This window comes from Pinus tabuliformis, chromosome 4_2, assembly GCF_031772625.1.
Source record: "Pinus tabuliformis cultivar Carrire ecotype Pingquan chromosome 4_2, CPIR1, whole genome shotgun sequence".
NCBI lineage: Eukaryota > Viridiplantae > Streptophyta > Pinopsida > Pinales > Pinaceae > Pinus > Pinus tabuliformis.
Window position 1 is genome coordinate 261,169,433 of NC_142304.1, and position 25,812 is coordinate 261,195,244.

Consider the following 25,812-nt stretch of genomic DNA (forward strand, 5'->3'; position numbering starts at 1 on the left):
TAAATTCCCATGTTAATAAATATAGTTAATATAAATTTTATGTTAATAAATATAGTTTAATATCAACTTTTTAAAAGTAAAAATAAAAAATTTAATGGATACGTTAATTTTTTTTTTTTGAAAATAAACTATTTCAATTAGTTACTAAAACCAAATTATTTATGATTTATTTAATTCTTAATATAGAGTTGATAAGTGATTTAACTATTGTGACCTACAACAGGACACTGGGAGAGAGGCGAACTAGGGTTTTTGCAACCCGTCCTAGGGTTTCTGGAGCCCCTGCTATGGCAGGCTCGACTGACATAGCTCAGTATTGACGGAAACAGGGCGGATCGGAGGTTTCGTGGTCCTGCCATAAGCGCGAAGGAACATGCAACCCCCTCAGGGGGAGGGCGATGCGCCTCCCCCAAAAAAGGATAGCCAAAAGCAGCAGACCGAAGACATTGACAAAGAAGACAGACAGAATGAGGACAATACGAACAACAACAAGCAACAGGACAATGAACAAGATCAGAAAGACAAAAATAAAGCAAGTTCCTCCACATGCAGACCGGTGGCCACTCACAGGCCAAAAGTGGAATTTCCCAGTCACCGAATCAATGCCAGAATACAATTTATGAGGGATCATGCGCTGATTGGCAAGTTTATTGGAATATGGCCAACTGAGAGAGCGTTAAGGAGCTGGATAAATACCAAATGGAACCCAAAGGGACACATCACTTTGCATCTAGGTCCAAAGGGGTTTTTTACTGCCGTTTTTAACTGCTTGGAAGATCGCAACAGGATTCTGGATGGGGGTCCTTATTTTTTCAATTCTGCAGGTCTATATCTCAAAGGGTGGGTTGAACGATTCAATCCAGACAAGGAAGACCTCAGTTATGCTCCCGTCTGGATAAGGTTGTACTCGCTTCCTTGGGAATATTGGGAAGAAAGTTCCCTCCAGGAGATTGGAAATGCTCTGGGCGAATTCGTCAAGGTTGCCGAGGAAACAAAATTATGCAGATACACGTCTTATGCCCAGATCTGCGTTTATATGGACCTCAAGCAAGCCCTGCCAGACACGGTAAGTCTCTTCCATGAAGATGTTGAATGGATTCAACTAATAGACTATGAGCACGTACCGTTTAGATGCAGGAAATGCCATGACCTAGGACACCTCTACAGAGATTGTCCTCTGAACAGGAAACCCCCTCCTCAAATGAGCTCAGACAACCAGGCGTCTGACGGTTTTACCAAAGTGGTAAACCGCAGAAGAGGGAACAAGAAATCGACAGCCAATCCCAAGACCAATCAAGTTAATATGTCAAAACCCTCAACGAGTAACAGCTTTGCGGCTCTGGCCAGTAATGATATGCAAGATTCTGATAATGGACCTCAAAATGACAAAGAAACCAACAAAGAGCAGCCGGAGGGGACTACACAGCAACCAGGGGAAATCTTATTCAATAAATCAACCCTTCAATCCCAAACCAAAACTCAGGCCTGGCATTTTCAAGGAATGGAAGTTGATAATCCTGAACCCAGTACCAAGGTGTTGAAGGAAAGAGAGGAAGACTCTCAAGAACCCCAGATCATGGAGGAAGACCCTGAGAATATTGATATTGGTGAACTGGATATTCTAGGACTCGAGCAAGCATGCAAGACAGGGAACTTTGACAAAATACCAGACCGGCAAGTGGACAACCTGGTGGAGGTCCTCAATCGAGCACAAAATAAATACTCTCTAGGAGTCCAGATAGGCAGTCAATGGGATGGAAAGTTCATCACCAAAGACAGCAAGAAGCGAGGAAGAAAAACAACCCTCGAAAGAACCATCAAGATAGGCGAAGTGCTAGTTGAGTCAGGTAGGTACGCCAAGCTGACCAAGTACTTCAATGTCAATCCCAACCCTTCTCAATGAAGCTGATATCATGGAACATTAGGGGGCTCAACAGCCCTAGGAAAGGCAGACTATTAAAAAATATGCTTATGCAGGAAAAACCAAATATACTCTTTTTGCAAGAAACAAAATGTAATTCAACAGTTTTGGAAAAAATAGCAGCGAAAGCCTGGCCAGGAGGGCTAGTAACAGCTGTTGATGCTCAAGGGGCGTCGGGAGGACTGGCAATTCTCTGGGATGCACGAGTAATTCAACTCGACAATATACATGCAAACAAGAACTTCATCCAGGCAATATTTCATATAATTGGCACCAACACCCATGGCCATATAACTAATGTATATTTCCCTCAGGAAACCATACACAAAGCTGAAATTTTGGATACCTTGTCGGAGCTTAACTCAAATAGGCTATACCATAGAGATGGGAATCTACTAAAAGAATTTATTCAAAACAACTGGCTGGTAGATCTACCTTCAAATAACGGCATGTTCACTTGGAACAATAAAAGAGAGGGATTGCAACAAATAGCTTCACGTCTCGATAGATTTCTAATATCAGACAATGCAACTCACCTGGGTGGGGAATTCACTGCTTCCATCCTTCCAGTATCAGGTTCAGATCACTGGCCCATAGCTCTCCAATGGAACCGTCCAGGCAACAGTATTAGGCGTCCCTTCCGGTTTGAGGCCTTCTGGTTAACTCATCCGGATTTCTATGAATTTGTTAGATCAACTTGGCTCAAGTTCAATCCCACTAGTGGTACCAAGATGTCTATATTCCAGCAGAAACTAAAGCACCTCAAAGGAGAAATCAAACACTGGAATCATACCACTTTTGGCAATATTTTCAAAGCACAGGCAGCACTCAATCAAGAAATGAAGAATGTCCAGCAAAGGATCATTATAGAAGGACGCTCCGAGGAACTTGTAAAGCAGGAACAAGCTATCGAATCCCAAATTCTAGATAGAGCACAACAGGAGGAAACCCTTTGGAGGCAGAAATCGAGGATCAGATGGCTTAAGGATGGGGAAAAGAATACAATTTTTTTTCATAAAACCACAGTGCAGCGCAGAATGAATAATTACATTTCCCACATCAAAAACGAGCAGGGAGACAGAATTGAGATGCATGAAGGCATTGAAGATGAGTTTCTCAGATACTTTAAAAAAGCTCATCAAGAACCCAGCATAGATAGAATGCCTGCTATAAACAAAGTTCTAAGGAACATTCCAAAACTAATTACAGAGGAGCATAATCTTCTCCTCCTTAAGCCCACAAGTCTGCAGGAAGTCAAAAGTGTTGTACATCAGTTGAAAGCAGGGAAAGCGCCGGGTCCGGATGGATTCACCTCCAACTTTTTTCATAACTTTTGGGATCTTATCAAAGTGGAGGTCTGGCAAGTTGTTGAGGAATCTCGCACTTTACGATGGATGTACCCAGGGCTGAATGCCACCTTCATCGCTTTAATACCCAAGGCAGAGGAATCCAATACTCCAGACAAGTACAGACCGATTGCTCTATGCAACATAATCTACAAGATTGTCTCAAAAGTGATAGCTACCAGACTGAAACCGCTGCTCCCTCTCATTATCTCGCCCGAGCAATCTGGTTATGTAGAAGGTCGGCAGATAATGGATGGTATTATTTTAACTCATGAAATAATCCACTCTTTGAAGCAAACAAAAAAACCAGGTATGTTGCTTAAAATCGATTTGTCTAAAGCTTTTGATAGTATCAGCTGGGTTTACATTCAAAAAATTCTTACTGCCTTTGGCTTTGCCCCTTCCTGGGTTAGATGGATTACCAATCTTTTGTCTTCCTCATTCTTTTCTGTGCTTATCAATGGTATCCCTTCGGCTACGTTTCGTCCTTCCAGGGGTATCAGGCAGGGAGATCCCCTTTCACCTTTTCTTTTTGTTATTATGGCAGAAGGACTAGGTAGGAGTCTAAAATCCGCTCTGCTTTCCCAGCGTCTCAAAGGCCTATCTTTCAGCAATTCTCCTACCTATTCCCACCAGCAATTTGTGGACGATAACATGCTTTTTGGTCATCCCTCAGTCCAAGAAGCTCGCCTTCTCAAAGCCCTCCTAACGAACTTCTCTGAAGCTTCCGGAGCCCTTATCAATCGTGTCAAATCTCAAATCTTTTTCTTTAATACCCCAGCTCCCACTCAAAGAGCCATAGCCCGTATTCTTGGTTTTACCATTGCTTCCCTTCCCTCCAAATACCTAGGAGCTCCCTTAATAGCCTCGGCCCTCAAGCACTCCTCTTGGAAAGACCTGTTAGAAAAGCTAGAGGCAAGGCTTTTCCTCTGGACTCATAGAGCTCTTAACATGGCCAGCAGACTTGTTCTCATTAAAGCTGTTCTCCATTCCATGCCCTTGTATCTTTTCTCTATTCTTGCAGCTCCTAAATGGGTTCTCAAGGAGATAAAGAATCTCCAGCGCAACTTCTTATGGGGCAGTTCAGGCCCTAATCGAAAGTGGGCTCTGGTCAAATGGGACAATGTGTGTCTTCCGAAGAAGGCTGGGGGTATTGGACTAAGAGATCCAGGGCACAGTAATAAGGCAATGGGAGCTAAAATATGGTGGAGGTGGCTTGCAAATCCTAACACCCCCTGGGCCTCCCTTTGGACAGCAAAATATGCGAACAATAGCCCTATTGAAGAAAGAATTCGAATGTCAGAAGTAAGCACAGGGTCTATAATTTGGAATTCGGCCATTCAACATAGGGATCTAATACAACAGCATAGTTTCTGGGAAGTTAAGAGCGGTAACACAGCAAGATTCTGGGAAGACTCCTGGCAGCAGCTCCCAAAGATAAAGGACACTCTCTCTAACCTTCCCTTACCAGAGCAAGATATAAATCAGTTAGCAAAGGTTAATCAGTTCTGGGACCCTTCTTCCACACAGGGATACAGACAATGGATGGATGCCAAACAAATTATGATGCACGGCTCTGAGCAAACTCAGCTCTCTCTCTCCTTAGAATTACAAAAACGGCAAATCCTCATCTCAGAAGGATCGGACATTCTCAGATGGGGATATGAAGAGAAAGGTACTTTCACCACAAGGGAAGCATATAAGATAATCATCAAAGAAAGGATAATCAAAGACACTTTATGGGATAAAATCTGGCATTCCTCAAACTGGCCGAAGGTGTCTACTTTTTTATGGCTCCTATGTCACAATAAAATTCTCACATGGGATAATCTCAGAAAAAGAAGCTTCTCTGGCCCATCTATATGTCTCAACTGTAAGCAAGAAGAGGAATCAGCTATACATCTAATGCAAACCTGTCAAATAGGACGGAAGCTGTGGGAAAAGGTTACCTTCCGATGCCAAAAAGAGGGCAGAGTGCAAGGGGATATCAGAGCTACTATTCGCAATTGGAGTCAAGAGCCATATCAAAGCAAACTCCTCAACACACTATGGCAGCTTATTCCTGGTCTACTGATGTGGAACATCTGGAAGGAGCGGAACCGAAGAGTTTTTAAGGATCAATCTATGTCTATAGAGCAGATATGGACCAAATTACATCAGAACATTAAAGAGTCATTATCTATTAAAGCCTGGTCCCAAGAAGATTTTCCTTCACTGCCGCAGGAACAATCAGTCTGGGACAATTGGAAGATACATTTAAATCAATAGCCTACTCTTAAAGACAATCCTACTAAGAATAAACAAAGGCCAACAAAATGGACTCCGCCGCCTAGCAACATGTTCCAACTCAACTTCGACGGAGCTTCAACCGGGGAAAAGCAGGTTATGGGGGAGTCTTCAGGGATCATTATGGCACTCCTCAACTCATCTTTCTTGGCTCAAAAGGTTGGGACTCCAACAACTCAGCGGAATTGGAAGGACTATGGCGAGGTCTCACCCTGGCTCAGGACAAAAGTTTTTTTCCACTTATCATAGAAGGGGACTCGCAAATCATCATAAACATGGTCACAAAACTAATGCAGGGCTCCCCCATACATAAGGTCAGTAACAGTTGGAGAATGGCTCAAAGGCTCGAGCTAATAGACAGATGGCTTTCTCAACATCAAGCAATTTCTTTCAAACACACTAAGCGGGAAGGAAATAAGCTTGCTGATTTTCTTGCTAATATAGGAGTGGAAATTGGGGTAGATCTCTTTGTAGGCTCAATCTCCAGCATAGCCTCCGAGGATCAACTCTCTGAGTTCCAGAATATTGTGAAGGATGATATGCTTCAGGAGGATGACACACACCCGGATGCGGGTGTTAATGTGATGCATTTATGAGGGCTCTCTCATTGCAGGCAGTTGTCCCTGCACCTGGCTCGCGGACGAGGACTGCATATCTCAATGGCATGCGAATTTAATTGGATACAGGACGGAATGATGGTCGCACAGATCGTCTTTAATGTGCGCCTGGTTCGAGAGTTTACGCTCAAGGTTTTATTCATGGCCTGGTGTTTGGTTCACGCCATTGCTCTTGGTTCTTTTCACCTCCGCCCGATTTTCTTCCCGCACCCCTGTCTCGTTCAGGTAGTCTGGAAGCACGCCTGGGTTTTTTGTATCGCCTAGTTCCTCTGTGCTCAGTCCCTCCCCCGTCAGCTCTGCCATTTTCCCTTTCTTGGTTGTTCAGACAATTCGAAGATGCCTCGCCGTCGAGGAGTCTCTCGCCGAGGAGGCAATACTGGTAATAGAGGCAGAGCCTCTCATTCTGCTCCTCAGAACGTAATCCCCATTGCTTCGGCCTCCCCGTCCTCTCCGCCCTCTGGCCATGCTGGGCCTCTCCCGCACAATTCCTTTCAAACAACCCGCTTCACCTTCCATAGCAGGCTCAACAGGCCAGTATTGTCTGCCAGTATCACTGTTATTCTTGCTGAGGAGGAGGATAATCCCAGCAGCTCAGCCCACACCACCACCTCTCAATCTCAGGATGACAGTGTCCTTCAGGGGGAGATGGCTGGGGTCGTGTTTAATGAAGACAACATGCAGGAAGATAGCACTGTTCCTGAGGCGCCTCCGCATCCGGCAGATTCGACTCAGCGCGAGGTCCTTGCTTGTGGACCGGTTCATCATGCAGGCAACATCCTAAACCTGGTAATTCCTCCAGAAGGTGGTATCGAAGGGAATGAAGACAATGGATTCGTCACTTGGATTGCCTCGTCCAGCCAGGTGGACAAGGATGCGCCCGACTCTCCGCAACATGCCGAATGATGCTGGTTCATTGCCGACGGGTGGCACTCTTGCCTTTGCTCTGTTTTATTTTATGCTATGTGTCTATGTTTTGGGTCTCTGGTTATGGGTCTGGTCTCAGTTCTCGTTTGGTATCGGTGCGAGCCAACCTGTTCTTGATCTGCAGCAACAACTCTTGGTTTGGCGAGTTTTGTTTTGCCTCTTTTTGTCCATGGCGGGTATGACAGAATGTTTATCAGTAAAGCCATTGCAGGCGATAGTAATGCTGTGTTAGACTCAGAACAGAATTATTTTTTTGTGTGTCAGGGTCTAACAAATCATGTTTTGAAGTCTTTTAATCCTGAAAGGGCAGATAGCAGGATATGTATGTCTCAGAATCTCTGGCTGAGGGCTGGTCTCTGCCCCCTCTGAGGTTTCGACCTCCATGTACATATTTTTCTCTTTTTTAATAGAATTAGTATTTACGCAGAAAAAAAAAAAATATAGAGTTGATAAGTGACATCTAAAAAATAAGTAATAATAATAATAATAATAAAATTATGCTCATTAAGTAAAATATAAATGTTAAAAAGAGATAGCACAACATTACATATATATATATACATACATATATATATATATATATATATATATATATATAGAGAGAGAGAGAGAGAGAGAGAGAGAGAGAGAGAGAGAGAGATAACAAAAAAGTATTTTAATATATTAATAACAAAAATAATATTTTAACTTATGCACTATGAATCACATCTAAAATATTTCAATGTCAATTATGTGTAAATTATATAAAACAATTGAAAAAAATAGAGCTATCTATAATTCTTTTACATTTTAATATGGAGTTGATAGTGTGTATATGAGAAAGAATATAAAGAACACTACTTCCTACCATTAAAGATATATTAATAACAAAACAAATATTTTAATTACATGTATGTAATATGAATTATAATCAAAATATTCCAATACCAACTATGTATATATTAATATAAAGTATATATATATATATATATATATATATATATATATATATATATATATATATATATTTATTTATTTATTTATTTTATTGATAAAAAATGAATATCTAACCATAAAAGAGTTCTCCTGAAGTTGTTCAATTTGACATATCAAATGTAAGAGTTCTCTTGAGAGAAGTAAAAAATGTAATTATTGGATTAGTTTTTGATCCTAAAATTCCTTAAACCATTGAAATGGCTATACTTGACATTCTAGAATCATACTGGTTGCTACTCAATATTGATTGTCATAAAAAGTTAAACGGTTATTTCTTTATTGTATGGTCACATCTTTGGTTATGACTTAATGGGTGGCCAACAAAATTAATATTGAAGATGAAAGACCTATGAAACATACTGTAAACTTAAATAATCTTAATGAACCTATCATGTTCAATAATTTGATTCTTGGCCACTACTCATTTGATTTTTATTTTGATAATTTATTAATACAAGTTCACCATTTAGATTCAGGGTTGTAATTGGAAAGTTCTAACTGCATAGAAAATAATTCATTAAACTTTTTTGATCTTGAGTTTATTCTTGGTAGATAATGATTTATGGTTTTTTTCTTTTTTCTCTTAATGATTTTAAAAGCAGCGAGGGTGCTAGTGTTGGATGTATATTTAAAGACCTTCATGGTGACAAATTGATGCTATCACAAACTAGAATTTGAATGTACAAATAATATAGTCGAATATCCCATTAAAGGGATTTAAAAAGGATATTGATCTAAATGTTAAAAAATTGAAAGTACTTGTCGATTCCAAAATTATTATAAAACGAGTTTGTAATTCTATTTATTGTGTCTCAAGTTAATTGAAAAGTTATTAGAATGAGGTCTAGAATTTAGTTCATGATTTTGAAAAAAAAATGAAATCATTTCAGTACCTTGTTTAATAACTAAGATGTTGACATATTAACCAATCTAGCTTCCAAGTTAATTCCAATAGAGAAATTCTCTCGAGACAAATTCTCTATTGAATTAATCTTCACTCCCTTAGTGCTTGATAATGTTACTAATTGGAAGGTGTTTGATGATGATAAACATATTATATATTTCCTTACATAAGAAGATACTTTAATAGGTTCCATTATTGATGAAGATGCGCATAATGCAAAGCTTCACGAGTATTCTCTAGATAACCAATATGACATAGAAAATGTAATTCCTAAGTGAGTGATTAGACTAGAAAAAATTTATGATTTGAAAGACAAGTTTAAAGGCAGTACTAATAGTGAGACAATAGCTCTTCAAGGAAATACGTGTTTATAAATCTTGGAATAGAAGAAAATCCTCAAAATGTCAATCTTGACAAAAATTGTTCTATTTCTAAACATATTGCTTTCATACGATTGTTTAAAGAATATAAAGATATTTGTGTATGGACATATGATGATATTAAAGTGTTTTATACTAAGATAATTCAACATGTGATACCAACTAAAAATCATGTCAAACTCGTTCAACAAGAAGTAAGGAAAATTCATCTAAACATAGAGCCTTAGATTAAAAAGGAATTAAAATTTTTTTTGAAGGATAAAATAATATTTCGTGTTGAAGGATAAAATAATACGTATAAACATCCGAAATCTAAACAAACCTTCAAATAAGGATGCTTATCAGGTACCTTCCATGGAACAAATTCTCCAATGTGTGTTTAGTTTTGAAAAGTTTACATTGCTAGATGGCTTCTTTGGGTGCTATCAAATATTATTACCCCAACTAGACCAAGTCCAAAGCACATTCAAAAACAAATGGGGTACTTATGTTGACATAAAAATGTGCATATAACTCCATGCTATTCTACATCCACTCCGTGTTATTACACATCTCCTTCATTTTGAGAAATACACTAATAAAATGTTTTGACCATAAAAAAAAAATATTTTCATTTGCTTCATAGAATATATACATAGATTTCATTGGAATAATTTTTTATGACTCACATTAGTGACATTGAAATCTATTTTTGTTATTAATATTATTTTGATATTGAGAAGTAGCTCTTTCTCTCTATATAGATGATGCTAGACTCATGAAATTAAAATATAGATTTAGGTAAGGAATGAAATAAGGTATACATATAAATACACATTTTTAAAACCCTTGGTTTTGTATCCAAGAGGTCTCTTATATTTCTTATGATTGTTGGTATTCCATTGAGGCTTTTCACCTTCCTCTCATGTGTATAAGCCAAATTTATCATAACCCTAAAGGATTATGTTTCCAACATCCCCCTGTTTAATCCAAAGGGGTGTATATGAGTCCAAGAAGAGAGCTGAAATAAAAAGGTGCATAATAGTCAATGGCTAGATGTTCTCTTTGAATCTAGTGGCTTAAGAAAGACCACAAACTAGATGAGGTAGCAGAAGGTGAAATCTTCTACTGGTGGTGGTTTAAGGGTGACCACCAACTCTAGAACTTGACTCAAAGAAACTCCTGGAGAAATTATGAATCTTGATAGAAGTTAAAGTGTTATGTGAAATGGAAGTGCTCCCTGATGATGGTTTATATATCACCACAAATTGATGAAATCGGTAGCAAATTTTGAAGCCTTCTGTCAGTGGTGGTTTAAGCCTAGCCACCAACGAAATTGTGCTCATGGAACATGAGTCTTCTTGGGATACAACTTTTATTGTGGCCTTGGCTAACTTTATCTAAAGGATTTGGTTCATGTTATGGCTTAGGATTCCTTCATATGGCTTCGAAACTAGTAGTTGTGATGTAGGATCATTAGCTCAAGTACCAAATTATATCTATGTTAGTTTAGGGGGTTGCTGGTATTACTAGGAAGTTGGTTTCCTAGGGTCGATTAAATGTATTTTTTATAAGTTATTAATAGGTTTTAATTGTAAGTGTTCTCGAATGTTTGAGAACATGATTAGATCTAGTCTGGTGAGATTTTGTAGGGATAAGAAATCCTAATTTAGGTGTTAGTTAGAGGTTTGTGGGTCATTGGGGATATCAAGATCTAGTTGAGGAAAAGGTGGAATTGAATCATAACCAGCTCAGAATCCTAGGTATAGAAGATATATTCGAAGAATGTAACATAAGGAAAAAAAGGGAGTCATAAGGGCCAGATAGAGAGGAAAAAAAAAAAAAAGACCCGAGGCACTTGTAAGCCTATGGGCAACGTAGGATTCTAGGACCATGTCTGTTTCTCGTAGTCTTGATTTGGATTCTTCGATTTTGATAAAATATTATTGTGGGTTTCTTGTAGTTTGATTTGAGTTCATTGATTTTCACAACATATGACGTGGGTTTCTTCTGGTCTCTGAATTTGGTAATATATAATGTGGGTCTCTAGAAGATTAATTTGGGTTCTCTGGTTTTGATAGTTTATGAGGAGGTTAGCTTGTAGCTTGATTTGGGATTTCTGAGTTTGATAATCCTAATCTATATTTTGATTGGCGCTAAGTGGTTTTCTATTTGAGGATTCATTTGGCGTTTTATTTTAAACTAACGATGTCGTTGAGGGCCATGAGTATAAAACAACACTGATGTTGGATAACAGTTGCTAATTAGTTGAATTCCCTTGAGATCTTTGGATAGTTTTAGGAGATCCGTTCGGTCGATGGCCAGGGTCGTTTAGTCATTGGCCTCGTGTATCCTATGGTTGGGCTAAACAGGTAGCGGGCCTGTAGATTTACAGTATAGAAGACAAGTGCTATATTTTCTCTGTAATAGAAAGGATAACAGGGAGGAGGTATGAAGCGACTAACATTTGGGACCGAGAATTAAGGGTTTCGGGTCTCACTATGTTTGCTAATGTATCTCCAGCACCATCTTCCTATACTGTAGGAAGGACCCTGATATTTTGTCTTGTGCTGACACAAGGTTTACCCAATACTAGTGTGACCTTTGCTAATTACCAAGAACTCATCTTGGTTCCTCTTTTCCAGTAACGCCGGGATGGAGACTAGGTTAACAATTTTCCAATTCCTAAGATCTGAAGATCCATCTAGAGTGCGCATCTTGGATGCCTGTAGTAGGATAATTGAGGAGGAAGAATTGTCATAAGGCTTGTAGCAGCTTACTTAGAGGAGGTCCGAATTGGTATGAAGGTCATGTAGCCTTAAGGTTGCATCATTTTTGGTATCAGAGTGGGAAAATATTTCCTGCGAAAAGGAGTTTTTGCATGCGAAGAAAGAAGAGTGTGACCAGCCAAGGTGACAGAGTTGGTAATCAGAAATACTGGCAGGACAAAAAGACAAACAAGTGTGTTTTGTGTGCAAGGGTTCAAAGGTTGCACTGGGAGAAGGCAGGTCTTGGGAAAAGGCAGAAGCTGACAGTAGCAAGGAGGTAAGATAGCAAAGATGGGATGTGATTAATACTCCCAAGGAAAAGTTGCAGAGGGAAAATGGCCAAGGACAATAGAGATCAAAGATAACAGAGATGAAAGATAGCAGAGAGAGCTGAGAATTTCATTCTCAAGGGAGATTTTAAATCCGAACACATAGCAGAACAGAGAGGAGAAGAGTTTTACTCTCAAAGAAAGAATTTGCAGAAAGCAAATAATTTGAGACAGTCCATGCAAAATGCAGATGGACATGATCCTGCAGGGATCATATATATATATATATATATATATATATATATATATATATATGATGATGATGATGATATTTTGTTGATAAACTGTGATTGAAGGTTTTCAGTAGCAGGCAAAGGGAAAAGCAGAGCAAAGAAAGCACTCTGAAGTGGCAGTGAACCTAAAGAATCCAACAAGAGATTGGACAGAGAGGACAACTGAAGTGTTCTCAAGGGAGAGTGAGAGCTTGCAGAAGCCTAGAAGGAGCAAAGATGTTGCTCAAGAGAAGGTTCTAGATAGAGGACCATGCTTACCAAAAGACTGAGTGAGGAGAGCTTAGTGAGGTAAGATTGCAGTAAGGAGGACTTGCTATTGCGGAGGCTTGTTGCAGTGGAGTGAGGAGCTCATGAAGAGAAGATGAAGACAAAGATGATGGAAGATCATTGCAGAGGTTCTGAAGAAAGCCACTATAGAGGAAAGGATGCCAAGACAAAAGGCATGAAGAGGATGAGTCAAGAGGAGCTTGACAAGCAACTTGCTGACATGAAAGCAAGATTGGAGATATTGACAGAGCTGCTACAAGAACCAGAAGACCAGAAAAGAGGATGGACCTTTCCACTAAAAGGAAAGAAGGTGATTTGGCACTCATTATAGATGAGGTGGAAGCAAAAGGAGATTGCCTTATGGACAAAGGAACTCAAATTCTTTGAGTCAAGGATAAGAATTGAAGATGCCACAGGCAAATTTGTTCAGAGGAAAATGCTTGAAGAAGCAGGAGAAGCAGATGAAGTTATCTGCAAGCCAAAGGAAGGAATATCTCTGGATGATGATGAGGAAGAGGTGAGATTGTATGAGGGTCTCGAAAGTTTAGAAGAGAACTTGGATCAACATACTGAAATGTTAACAGGAAACCTTGAGGAAAGCTCAAGGAGATATCCTGAAATGGTGACAGGAAGACTAGAAGGAAATTCAAAGAAACAGGTTGAACCGGTGACAGAAGAATTGAAGGAACACTCAACACAACATACTGAAATGTTGTCTGAGACACTGAAGTCTCATATTTGTAGTACTAATTCAAGTGTTAATGTCAATTATGCAGGTGAAAAAGGACAACCAATGAAGATTGTCAAAGAAGTTCATGAAGAAGAGACTATGTTATCTGAAAACATAGTAAAAGATCATCATGTTGTCATGATGATAGGCATGATTGAGTCAACCATGGGAGATGTTGAGTTGATCAACCTAAAAAAGATACCTCAAGGAAGAAGACATGAAGCAGAAATTCACCTAGCAAAAGGCGGAAAAAAGGAAGAAGAGCTGACAATGACAAGAAGTCAACAACAGGATCAAGGAGAAGAAGAAAGAAGCTCTCATCAAGAAGCTAATGTATGGGAGAAGGAGCTAGAGTTACTGGAGAAATGGCTAAAAGCACCAGTACCTGATGAAGACTGCAAGATATCTTCCACATTTCTTCCTCAGTCCTTGTCACAATCGACTGGGAGAGGAATTTGTAGAGACAAAGAGATGGCTGGTAGAGGTCGCATGCCACCCCCTTTTGCTAGACACCTTCAAGGCCCAGGCATGGGGCCTGAGATATATGGTCCAGCCATGGGACCTCCTGCAGGTCATCATCCTTTGGATATGTTACCACCGCCAGAAGTGTTGGAACATAAGCTTACAACACAAAGTGTGGAGATGCAAAGGCCTGCAACAGAAAATCAAAGGTTAGCTGCAACACATGGAGCTTTGAGACAAGATCTTGTTATGTCTCAACGTGAACTGGAGCGATTGCATTCGCATATTGCAGCTATGCAGAATGATAAGGATCAGCAAATTAGAAGTTTTTTGGACAAAATTGCAAATATGGAGGCAGATCTCCGGGCTAGTGAATCTATCAAGGCAGAGTTGCAACAAGCTCGTTCTGATGCACAGAGTCTTCAATCAGCTAGACAAGATTTAAATGTGCAAGTGCAATAGCTAAATCAAGAATTGCAGCGAGCCCATGTAGAAGTTCAACAGATTCCTGCTATGCATACAGAAGTAGAGAGCTTAAGGCAGGAGCTTCAACGTGGAAGGGCTGCATTTGAGTATGAAAAGGTTGCAAGCAATGAGCAAGCAGTAAAGGAAGCAGAATCAGAGGAAGAAGTTCACAAATGTGAACCAAGGAAAGGAAGCATTATTAGAATAGATGATGTGGAGGAAAAGCTTGAAAAATCTTTGGAGGAGTTAAATAAATACACTAAAGTGTTGATGAAAGAAGAAAGTCCAGAGCAACAAGTTGAAATACTGTTGAAAGGAGACACACAGTCTGAATGTGTAAAACAAAGGAAGATGCAGCAACCAGCTAAAGTAATAGGAAGAACTAATGAAGAAGACCAGCAAGAAGATTTACTGGAAACAGAGATTGAGAACATAAGGAAGCTGATGTTGAAGTAGACTAGAAGGCAAAGGCTGGTAGCATTAGAAAAGGTGATCAGTCAAGTACTAAAAGATTTTCAGCAGGTTAAGAGAATTTGTCCAAATGATCTTGATGCCACCAAGAAGCTTAAAGAGACCGAGACAGCAGTCCAAAAAGTTAGACTTATTGAGGCCATCTCAGTGAATGATCTTGAGAATCATTCTGTTGTGGATTCCATTGATTTTCGTTCAATAGAGGTAGAGCCCCAGTATGTTGGTGCTAGAATAGAAGGAGAAAATGTAACATTGGAATTTATAAAGAAAATGATGGATGACTTCAAGAATCAGAAAAATATACATAGAAGGTATGCATTTCAAATATTATTGCAAGTAAAGGATTTGCTGGAGGCGATGCCATCGCTGGTTGACATCAATATTCCAAATGGAAAGCAATTCACTGTTTGTGGTGACATCCATGGTTAGTATTATGACCTTTTGAACATCTTTGAGATTAATGGGATTCCTTCGGAGGACAATCCTTATCTTTTTAATGGTGATTTTGTTGATCGAGGATCATTTTCAGATGAAGTCATACTTGTGCTATTCACATTCAAGTGTATGTGTCCAACTGGACTCTATCTTGCAAGAGGAAATCATGAAAGCAGGAGTATGAACAAGATTTATGGTTTTGAGGGCAAAGTCAAGTCCAAGTACAGTGAAAGCATGGTTGAGCTTTTTGCTGAAGTGTTTTGCTACATGCCTTTGGCTCATGTCCTTAATAACAAGATTTTTGTTGTCCATGGTGGTATTTTTAGTGTTGATGGTATAAAAATTGATGATATCAAAGAAATTGATCGATTCCGAGAGCCACCTAAAGAGGGTCTGCTGTGTGAAATAATTTGGAGTGATCCATAGCCTCGTAAAGGGCGTGGGCCCAACAAACGAGATGTTGGTTTGTCTTTTGGAGAAGATGTGACCAAAAGGTTTCTCCAAGAAAACAATCTTGAGCTGGTGGTCAGGTCTCATGAAGTTAAAGAGGAAGGTTATGAAATTGAACATGATGGCAAACTTATTACAGTTTTCTTAGCTCAAAAATATTGTGACCAGAGAAGGAAGCTGAAGTAGGAAGAAGCTGACATGCAGTAAAAACGGAGGAGCAGAGCATATGGACAACTCCAGAACAAAGTCTGGGATCCAGGAGGAAATTTTTTCTTTTTGAAAGCACATGATCAGGAGATCATGAATGTTTTCAAGTGTGGGAGTCTGATGCAGGAGCATTGGCTCAAGTACCAAATTATATCTATGTTAGCTTAGGGGGTTGCTGGTATTACTAGGAAGTTGGTTTCCTAGGGTCGATTAAATGTATTTTTTATAAGTTATTAATAGGTTTGAATTGTAAGTGTTCTTGAATGTTTGAGAACATGATTAGATCTAGTCTAGTGAGATTTTGTAGGGATAAGAAATCCTAATTTAGGTGTTAGTTAGAGGTTTGTGGGTTGTTGGGGATATCAAGATCTAGTTGAGGAAAAGGTGGAACTAAATCATAACTGGTTCAGAATCCTAGGTATAGAAGATGTATTCGAATAATGTAACAGAAGGAAAAAAAGGGAGCCTCAAGGGCCAGACAGAGAGGAAAAAAGAAGAAGACCCGAGGCACTTGTAAGCCTACGGGTAGCGTAGGATTCTAGGACCATGTCTATTTCTCGAAGTCTTGATTTGGATTCTTCGATTTTGATAAAATATGATTGTGGGTTTCTTTTAGTTTGATTTGAGTTCATTGATTTTCACAACATATGACATGGGTTTCTTATGGTCTCTGAATTTGGTAATATATAATGTGGGTCTCTGGAATATTAATTTGGGTTCTCTGGTTTTGATAGTTTATGAGGAGGGTAGCTTGTAGCTTGATTTGGGATTTCTGAGTTTGATCATCCTAATCTGTATTTTGATTGGTTTTCTGTTTGAGGATTCATTTGTTGTTTTCTTTTAAACTAACGATGTTGTTGAGGGCCATGAGTATAAAACAACATTGGTGTTGGAGAGCAGTTGCTACACAGTCGAATTCCCTTGAGATCTTTGGATAGTTTTAGGAGATCCGTTCGGTCGATGTCCAGGGTCATTTTTTTTTCACTCATTGGCCTCGTGTATCCTATGGTTGGGCTAAACAAGTAGCGGGCCTAAAGATTTACAATATAGAAGACAGGTGCTATATTTTCTCGGTAATAGAAAGGATAACTGGGAGGAGGTATGAAGCGATTAACATTTGGGACCAAGAATTAAGGGTTTCGAGTCTCGTTGTGTTTGTTGATGTATCTCCAGCACCATCTTCATATACTGTAGGAAGGACCCTAGTATTTTGTCTTGTGCTGACACAGGGTTTACCCAATACCAGTGTGACCTTCGCCACTTACCAAGAACTCATCCTGGTTCCTCTTTTCTAGTAATGCCAGGATGGAGGCTAGGTTAACAATTTTCCAATTCCTAAGATCTGAAGATCCATCTAGAGTGCACATCTTGAATGCCTGTAGCGGGATAATTGAGGAGGCCGAATTATCATAAGGTCTGTAGCAGCTTACTTAGAGGAGGTCCGAATTGGTATGAAGGTCATGCAACCTTAAGTTGCATCAAGTTGACCATTAATTCCCCCCTATTAGATACAAGGTGAGAATTTGATAACTTTTACATTACAAGATGTCTCAATACTCGAGAATGAAATATTTGGTATGACTGATATACCTTCTTAGTTGTTGAATAGAATTACTAAGAAGGGATCTATCCAAGGTGAATATTTTCTCTAGCAGGAGTTTTGTGTTTGGAAAATATGTATGAGTGACGAGTATTTTTCCGACAATTCTCACAAGGGTGAAGGTCAAAACACTAACATTTCACATGGCCTACTTGATCACAATGTTAACATTTGATATCTGAAGAATATTTTGACCATATAAAGATGAGATGTCTTGAAGAAATCCAACACTTTGAAACTGAATGGGTTTGGAGTAGTATGGAATGTTAAAGGTCACTTCATTTTTGTATCCAATGTTGGTTCTATGTTGATGTTGATGAATTATTCCCAAGGTTTGATGATGGGCTTGGGAAGTGCAAGATGAACTTCTTCATCTTCATATGAATGTGCTCTTGACATGCTGGCGTGTGTTGGTTGCGAATAATAATCAATCTCAAACAAAGAGTTTTTTTAATAAGGACTAGTTCAGAGTGTTGATTCCTTTGTTATAGTTCATCTTGTTGGAGTTGAGAGTCAGGGTATAGAATCTCAATTTTGTTAAGTGAATATTTTAAATAGGTTCAAACATTTGTGAGAATGGCTTTGTCAAGTGCGACTGTATTTTCAACAGTAAAGTCTACTGTAATATTTAATAATCTAATAACTCATAGATCATGTTCACTTTCTCAACAATACAAACTCAACAAATTAAAGGTGTTTGCTTCAACAAAAAATGCACCTTCCCTCAAAAACCAAAGATGATATCAATCTTTTCATTCTCTTTTATGAACTTCCAATCTCCTAAGGAATAAACCCACAAGGAACACACTAACAAATTGGTCACAACTGTGAAAACATCGAGAAAGAGGTAATGCCCACTTTGGTCTCCTTGTAATTTTTTTATAAGTAATGAAGAATTATTATAGAAGTTACTCATATCATTGCTACTATTTCCACTGAAAGATGGATTACGATTGAAGCTACTTCTTAAAATTGAGCGTGCAAAATGCAAGTTTTATAGTTGAAAGGGGTCTTTATTATTCACTAAAAGAGCTATGGCTGAGACTCGTGAAGAAAAATTCAATGGATGTATGAATAATAATGTTTATAACTCATCAAATTCAATTGTGCCATCGTTTTTTTTAATGAAGTTGTCCTTGACTCCTTGCTACATGAATGTGAAAGTCAACACCCTCCATAGCAAGTAGTGGACAAAAATATTGGAACAAAGGTATAGGGGTAGATCCAAAATTGTTGTCCCTTTTATTTTAGAGCCAAAAATATAAGTACTATCAAATTTTAAAGTGTGGGGAACCCTCTATAACTAGTTCCAATTAACAACGCTACAAAGGTGGGTAATAAAATTCTTTGGGAAGAGCATGACCTCGAAGTGAAAATATCCACACAAGTTCCTTTATTAAACTCAGTTGCATATTTGATAGCTCCAAAAAGATCTCTCAAGTCAAATTTGAGCAGCTAACCATAAACGTCATTGAGGATCATAAGCCATGGGTGTGAGTTATAAAGTCAATTACCAAGATAGAGCAAGGACAAGAGAGGTCATGAATGTTGAGAAGATGAAATGACATGGAAGCATAGTGGTTATCGGGAGGTCGTGGCCTAGAGGCTATTGTTGGGTTCTATTTGCAAAATTTTAAGGCTCTCTATTTATTGGGGATGTGTTATGAGAAGAAGTGAATGCTCGTTGAGGCCCATCAAGTTTTCCAAGATGCACTAGAGCAAAATTTGTTCTTATATTCAACCCACCAAGACAATACCCTATGTTCAATGGCTTCACACTAGACCATGACATCCATCCTACTATTATCCAAGTTGCCTTTGAAGAACTATATCTTATTAATTTATAATTATGCATCATAGTTCGCTACAAGAAGCAAAATTGTCTCAACAAACATAATGCTAGGGTTCCTAGTGGCACAATGTCAAAATCTGTTTTCAACAAACCATATATCAATGTAATAATATTTTCTTCCAAATGTGTGTGATCTCTGATTCAGGTCATAAAACCAGACATTTCTCATTGATTCCACTATTTATACACTTGATCACGCCATACGCGTTGGGTAAAATACCACCCAAAGCATAAGGATAAATACCTAGAAGTCATAGACATAGAGGATTTCCTCAAATTGAAATAAAAAAAGAACAAACATCTACATGCTTCACCTCTACATAATTTTCCACACCGACTAAAACCATGATCTTTCTAAACTACAGTTAGATATACAAACACTGATAGGGAAAACCACAAGCAGAGGTTAGAGAATTATCTGTAAAATAATGTGGATATTCCACTATATAGTTCGTCACAACAGATTTGATAAAAATATATTAAAATTCTAAAAAATTTACACTATTACAATTTTATTAAACTTCTAGATCTGTAAATTTAATTTTAAGTAGTACATGCATGTGAATGGAAATTATGCATAAAAGTAGAGAACGACACAATATATGCTATGGGAAACCCTTTCGGGAGAAAACCCAGCTGGAAGGTGAGGCCACTTCACTCTCTTTCTGACTGGAAATATGGATGCATGCACAACTCAATAACGTACCAATGGTTAAGTTTGACTACATCAACTCTTAACTAGAGTTACAATATAGACTCTTCTAGAGTATTTTTACATCAAAAACATGTCTCTAGCCCCATTTCCATGAATAATGGGGGTTGACGCGACATCCTCTCGAACTATAGGTGCAAAGAAAGGAAGCTTAATTTATGAGTGGCATAACTTTTGCATACAAACTCTGATTGACACACTTCTTGCATCATTGGAAATAGATATGAATGTAGAATATCATGAAAATATGCTACGATAAAGTGGAAAAGTATTATCCCACAAAAAATTTAGTTTGATGCCTCAAAACACTCCTGGAAGGTTTCGAACCTCGTTTTGCCAAACTAGGTCCCGCTAGTAAAAAGGGTCGTATGAACTAATTCCTCCACTTTTTCCACTTCGAATGCATCAAGCTGGATGATAAAAAATATATTGATCCAATATGAATCTTGCCTCCCCATTTTGGGAGGCTTTTGGTCCCAAAAATATTTTACTGAATGAGGTGAGGAAATTTTTCCTCCACCTTCTCTCTAATGTACCATTTAACTTTTCCTGCAAGTTGTCCCTTAAACTCAATCTTCCAAAGGTCATGCTACCCATATCTTGTAGTTTTGTACCTCTTCTACAAATTTTTTTCTTCTATCAAGTCTTCCTGATCATTTGGTGCCAAATCCTCCACAGGATGTAGGATTTGTTCCTCTTCCTAATCTAGCATGGAAGGCTCATAGAGTTTCAATTTCTCTACATTCATAACTGAGTAAATGTGCATATACAGTGGTAAACTGAGTTGATAGAATTATCACCCACCTTTTCCTGTATCTTAGAGGGGCCATACCTTAGAGCCTTTATTTTCTTACCAGGCCCCTGCAACCTCTCCTTATTCAATTGTAGCCATACTTTGTCTCCCACCTTGAACGATTTCTCTATTCTGTGCTGGTCATGCCTGACCTTATACTTCTCTTGCAACTTTTGTAGTGTGTCTTGTACCTATAGATGGATATGCCTGGTCTTATCTATAAAAATTTTAGCCCTCAAATCATCTCCTATAAGATCTTCCCTCACTCGTCATTGTTTCCCATAGGTGAAGGTGGAAAATAACCAAAACAAGTCTCAAATGGGGACTTTCTTATATAAGTGTGGAGTGCTTTATTGTAAGAATGTTGTATATATACCTGATTTTCAACCCAAGTCTTCACATGCTTCTGGTTGTATCCCATATGAAGTTGCAGCAAAGTCTTGTTGACTACTTCTGTCAGCCCATATCTCTATGGATGGAATGTTGTAGATATCTTCAACTTTGTGTCCATCTTCTCCCACAATGTAGTCTAGAATGCACTGAGAAATATTGTATCCCTGGTTGAAATGACACTCCTTTATATATTAAAGTGCACCCATACTTGTCCAAAGGACACCTTTGCTACTTCTTGCCCATTGATGGTATTTTTACAAGGCACTGGAACACACATCTTGGTTAACTTATCAACTACCATGAAAAGGTAGCCATGCTCCTTCTTGGTTGTTAGTAAAACTCCCATAAAGTCCATCCAAATTCTTTCCCAGTGATGAGTAGGTACAAGTAAGGGATGATATAGACCCTATTTCCTATTGTTAGGCTTGCTGGTACAAACAAGGCATGAATCCTCTTATGAACCTAGCTACATGCTCTTGCATCTTGGGCCAATACACATACCTTGGCAAGTTAGCCACAATCTTCCCTATACTAAAGTTCTCTGCAACCTTGGAGGTGTGAGCCTCTCTAAGTAGCTGCAATCGCTCACCTTTAGGAACACATAACTTATCCAGCCTATAGAATAACCCATCCTAGAGATGGTAGTCAATGGTTCTATCACCATCGTGCACATGATTCTACCTTTGCAACTGCTGATACAACTCCTTGAAGTCCTCATCTTCTAAATGTGCCTCTTTGTATGCATTATGGGTGAATGGCTCCATGTGAATGAGAGTCCCCAAATATGTGATCTTTGATGTGGGTGGCATTGAACGCATGCCAGACAACTTGTTTGTGTTACCCTTCTTATACTTCATCACCAAATGAAACTGCTGTAAAAACCCCATCCACTTGTAATGCTTCATCTGTTGTAGTGTATTGTCTCCTTTCCCCTCATATAGTGCTTCAAATTCTTCATATCTTACACCATGGAATAGAGCTTCATGTCATAGGTAGTGTAATTAAGAAATGCCCCTTGAAATACTTCAGAATGGTAGAATACAAGCTTTCATCCTTGCACCATGACAACACCCATAGCATACCCACTCTCATATATCTCCACTTCAAAGGGTCGCTGCAACGCTAGTAATGCCATAACTGGTGCTTGAATGATCTTGTTCTTTAGCTCCTTGAAAGCCTTCTGTTGACCTTTTCCCCACTGGGAACTCTTACCACTTGATGTTATGGCGTGGAGTGGTGCTACTATCATTGAAAATGAGGCTATGAATTTCCTCAAGTACCGTGTTGCCCCACTGAAACTCTTAACCTCAGAAACATTAGTAGGCACCAACCATTTCATGATGGCCTCCATCTTGGAAGGATCTATCTTTAGTTCTCCTCCACTAGTCACATACTCAAAATACACCAAGGATTGTTGTGCAAAATCACACTTCCCGAGATTTGCTTGTAGCAGGTGCTTCTTCATTGCTTCTAGCACCTGCGTCAAATGTGAAATATGCTCCTCCTAGGTAGCATTATATACCATTATATCATCCAAATAAACAATAACAAATGAATATATAAAAGGGCACAACCCCCTACTCCAACAACAACTGCAACTATTTCTTCACCCCACTTGCTTCTATAACAAACTGCCTGTACAACTCTATATTTGGCAATGGAGAGTCTAGTAATAGTTGGATCTCATGCTCCACTTCTCTCTTAAGTGGTAACCCTTTAAGCTCTTGGAAAACATCCCTGTATTCCTATAATAACTCCAATTTTTGTTCATGTTTCTTAGTTTTTTTTTAGACCATAATGGAAGCATCATAACTTAATTCGGGGAGAATAGTGCTCATGAAGCAGGTGGTAGTAGTGGCGAGTCCCATGTCGTACACACAACACCCGACATTCATAAGCCCCCCCCACCGCCACCGCCACCAACAAAGGCCCAGTGATACGAGGATCTCGACCCAACGAGATTCGAACCTTGGACCACTCCTAGGCCTTCTTCCCCAACCTGCTGCCCACCCTTTCTCCAAAGGCCTCGGCAATGCAGTAAACTGCAGTGGGAGTGAGATTAATTTCCTGACCTGGTTCGCCCTCCAGCACGATCCCTCGCAAGTTTGGGCCATTCTGCAATCTCCTAAGCTTCTTTTTCTTCCAACTCCATTATCACTCCCTCTTAGCTTGATGTCGCAGAATCCACCCTTGCAGATTCTGCAACCATTGAAGATTTCAGCAGAGGAGCATTCATAAAGCAACTGTAATGTAGCAGGCTCTGCTTGCCAACATGAAAGGTTGCGTGATGAAAATTATATTTAATAGCTCGGGAATAACATAATGACATTAATGGAATGATTAACAGTTTGGGAGATTCCTTAGAAATTGAATTTGCACAGAAGGAGGAGGACATTGCAAAGAATCTCAGAGCTTCCATTGAAGCCATAGTTAATAACTCTAATTCTAATTCCTATTCCAAACCACTAAACGTATCTCACTTTCAACAGTCCATAGCCTCAGCTCATTCCTATCACATAATAAACTTAACAGAATAAACTTAATATAACATAAATATATTAAAATCATTGGAGAGGTTGTCTAGCCATTAAAATCATTTTGTCAACTCTCAAGGTGTTTGCACATAATTAAATTATGTTTTTCTACAGTAAATATGGGCCACACAATGGCTTATCAATAATAAGTAAACACCTCTAGATCATGCAATTCAGGAGGAATCACTAAGGAAAACCATGAGAAATACCTATCAGGTACAAGAACATTATGAAAAACACCAACTATGACGATGGTGATATCGAATTCTGATTAGTTAATAATAAACTAATTACATTCCTAATTAGATTTGCAGGGAATAATGTAAACTCATGCCATTCTAAAATTAATATTTTAAATAAAATATGTAATTACATATTTTAAATAAAATAGTTGAATATTTATGTTAATTAATCAAGTTTAATATCAATTTTATTTATATATAAAATTAAAAAAAAAATATTAAAATGTGTATAAAAAAAATATTTTAATATATATTTTAAATAAAATAATTTTATATCAATAAATAATTAAAAGTTAAAAATGTCAATGATTATAAGAGAAAAATGTGTAATTTTTATATTTAAATGTTTAGGTTAATTAATAGAGTTTAATATCAATTTTATTTATATATAAAATTAAGAAAATAATATTATAATGTGTATAAAAAATATTTTAATATACATTTTAAATAAAATAATTTTATATCAATAAATAATTAAAAGTATAAAATGTCAATGATTATAAGAGAAAAATGTGTAACCTTTTTATTTTTAAAAATATTTAAATAAAATATTTAAATGTCCATGTTAATAAATATAGTTAATATCAACTTCATGTTAATAAATATAGTTTAAGATCAACTTTTAAAAAGTAAATATAAAAAATTTAATGGATATCTTAATTTTTTTTTTTTAATTAAACTCTTTCTATTGGTTACTAAAAACAAATTATTTATAATTTATTTAATTCTTAATATAGAACTGATAAGTGACATCTAAAAAATAAGTAATAATAAGAATAAAATTATGCTCATTAAGTAAAATATAAATGGTAAAAAGAGATAGCACAACACATACACAAATATATATAAGAGTATATAGAGAACAACTTTTCCTAATATTAAAAATATATTAATAACAGAAAAATATCTTAATATGCAACATGAATCATAACCAAAATATTTCAATGCCAATTATGTGTAAATTATATAAAACAATTGAAAAAAATAGAGCTATCGGTAATTCATTTACATTTTAATATGGAGTTGATAGTATGCGTATGAGAAAGAATATAGAGAACACTAAGATATATTAATAACAAAACAAATATTTTAATTGCATGTATGTAATATGAATTATGATCAAAATATTCCAACTATGTATATATTAATATAAAGTAATTGAAAAATATATATGTAATAACTTGGAATGAATATATATATATATATATATATATATATATATATATATATATATATATATATATATATATATATATATATATACATATATAGCTTTATTTTATTGATAAAAAAATGAATATCAAACCATAAAAGTATGCTCCTCAAATTGTTCAATTGGACATATCAAATGTAAGAGTTCTCTTGAGAGAAGTAAAAAATGTAATTATTGGAATAGTTTCTAATCCTAAAATTCCTTAAACCATTGAAATGGCTATACTTGACATTCTAGAATGATAATGGTTGCTACTTAGTATTGATTGTCATAAAAAGTTAAACGATTATTTCTGTATTGTATGGTCACATCTTTGGTTATGAC

The 25,812-nt window shown here is 37.6% G+C and overlaps 1 protein-coding gene and 1 pseudogene across 1 annotated transcript; both read left to right on the forward strand.

Moving 5' to 3' along the window:
• The first annotated feature begins 373 nt into the window (after positions 1 to 373).
• Positions 374 to 5,535, forward strand: LOC149168984 (uncharacterized). The gene is made up of 2 exons (XM_089425036.1): positions 374 to 1,847; positions 2,027 to 5,535. The coding sequence occupies exons 1-2, from the start codon at positions 374 to 376 to the stop codon at positions 5,533 to 5,535; spliced, it is 4,983 nt and encodes a 1,660-aa protein (XP_089281162.1).
• An 8,536-nt stretch (positions 5,536 to 14,071) lies between these two features.
• LOC149168985 (serine/threonine-protein phosphatase 5 pseudogene) lies at positions 14,072 to 16,128 on the forward strand (annotated as a pseudogene).
• Positions 16,129 to 25,812: the final 9,684 nt, after the last annotated feature.

Coding starts and splice junctions, on each gene's coding strand:
- LOC149168984 (XM_089425036.1), top strand. CDS start 374: ATGCAACCCCCTCAGGGGGAGGGCGATGCGCCTCCCCCAAAAAAGGAT. Junction 1,848..2,026: donor CGAAGTGCTAGTTGAGTCAG/GTAGGTACGCCA, acceptor GTAATTCAACAG/TTTTGGAAAAAATAGCAGCG.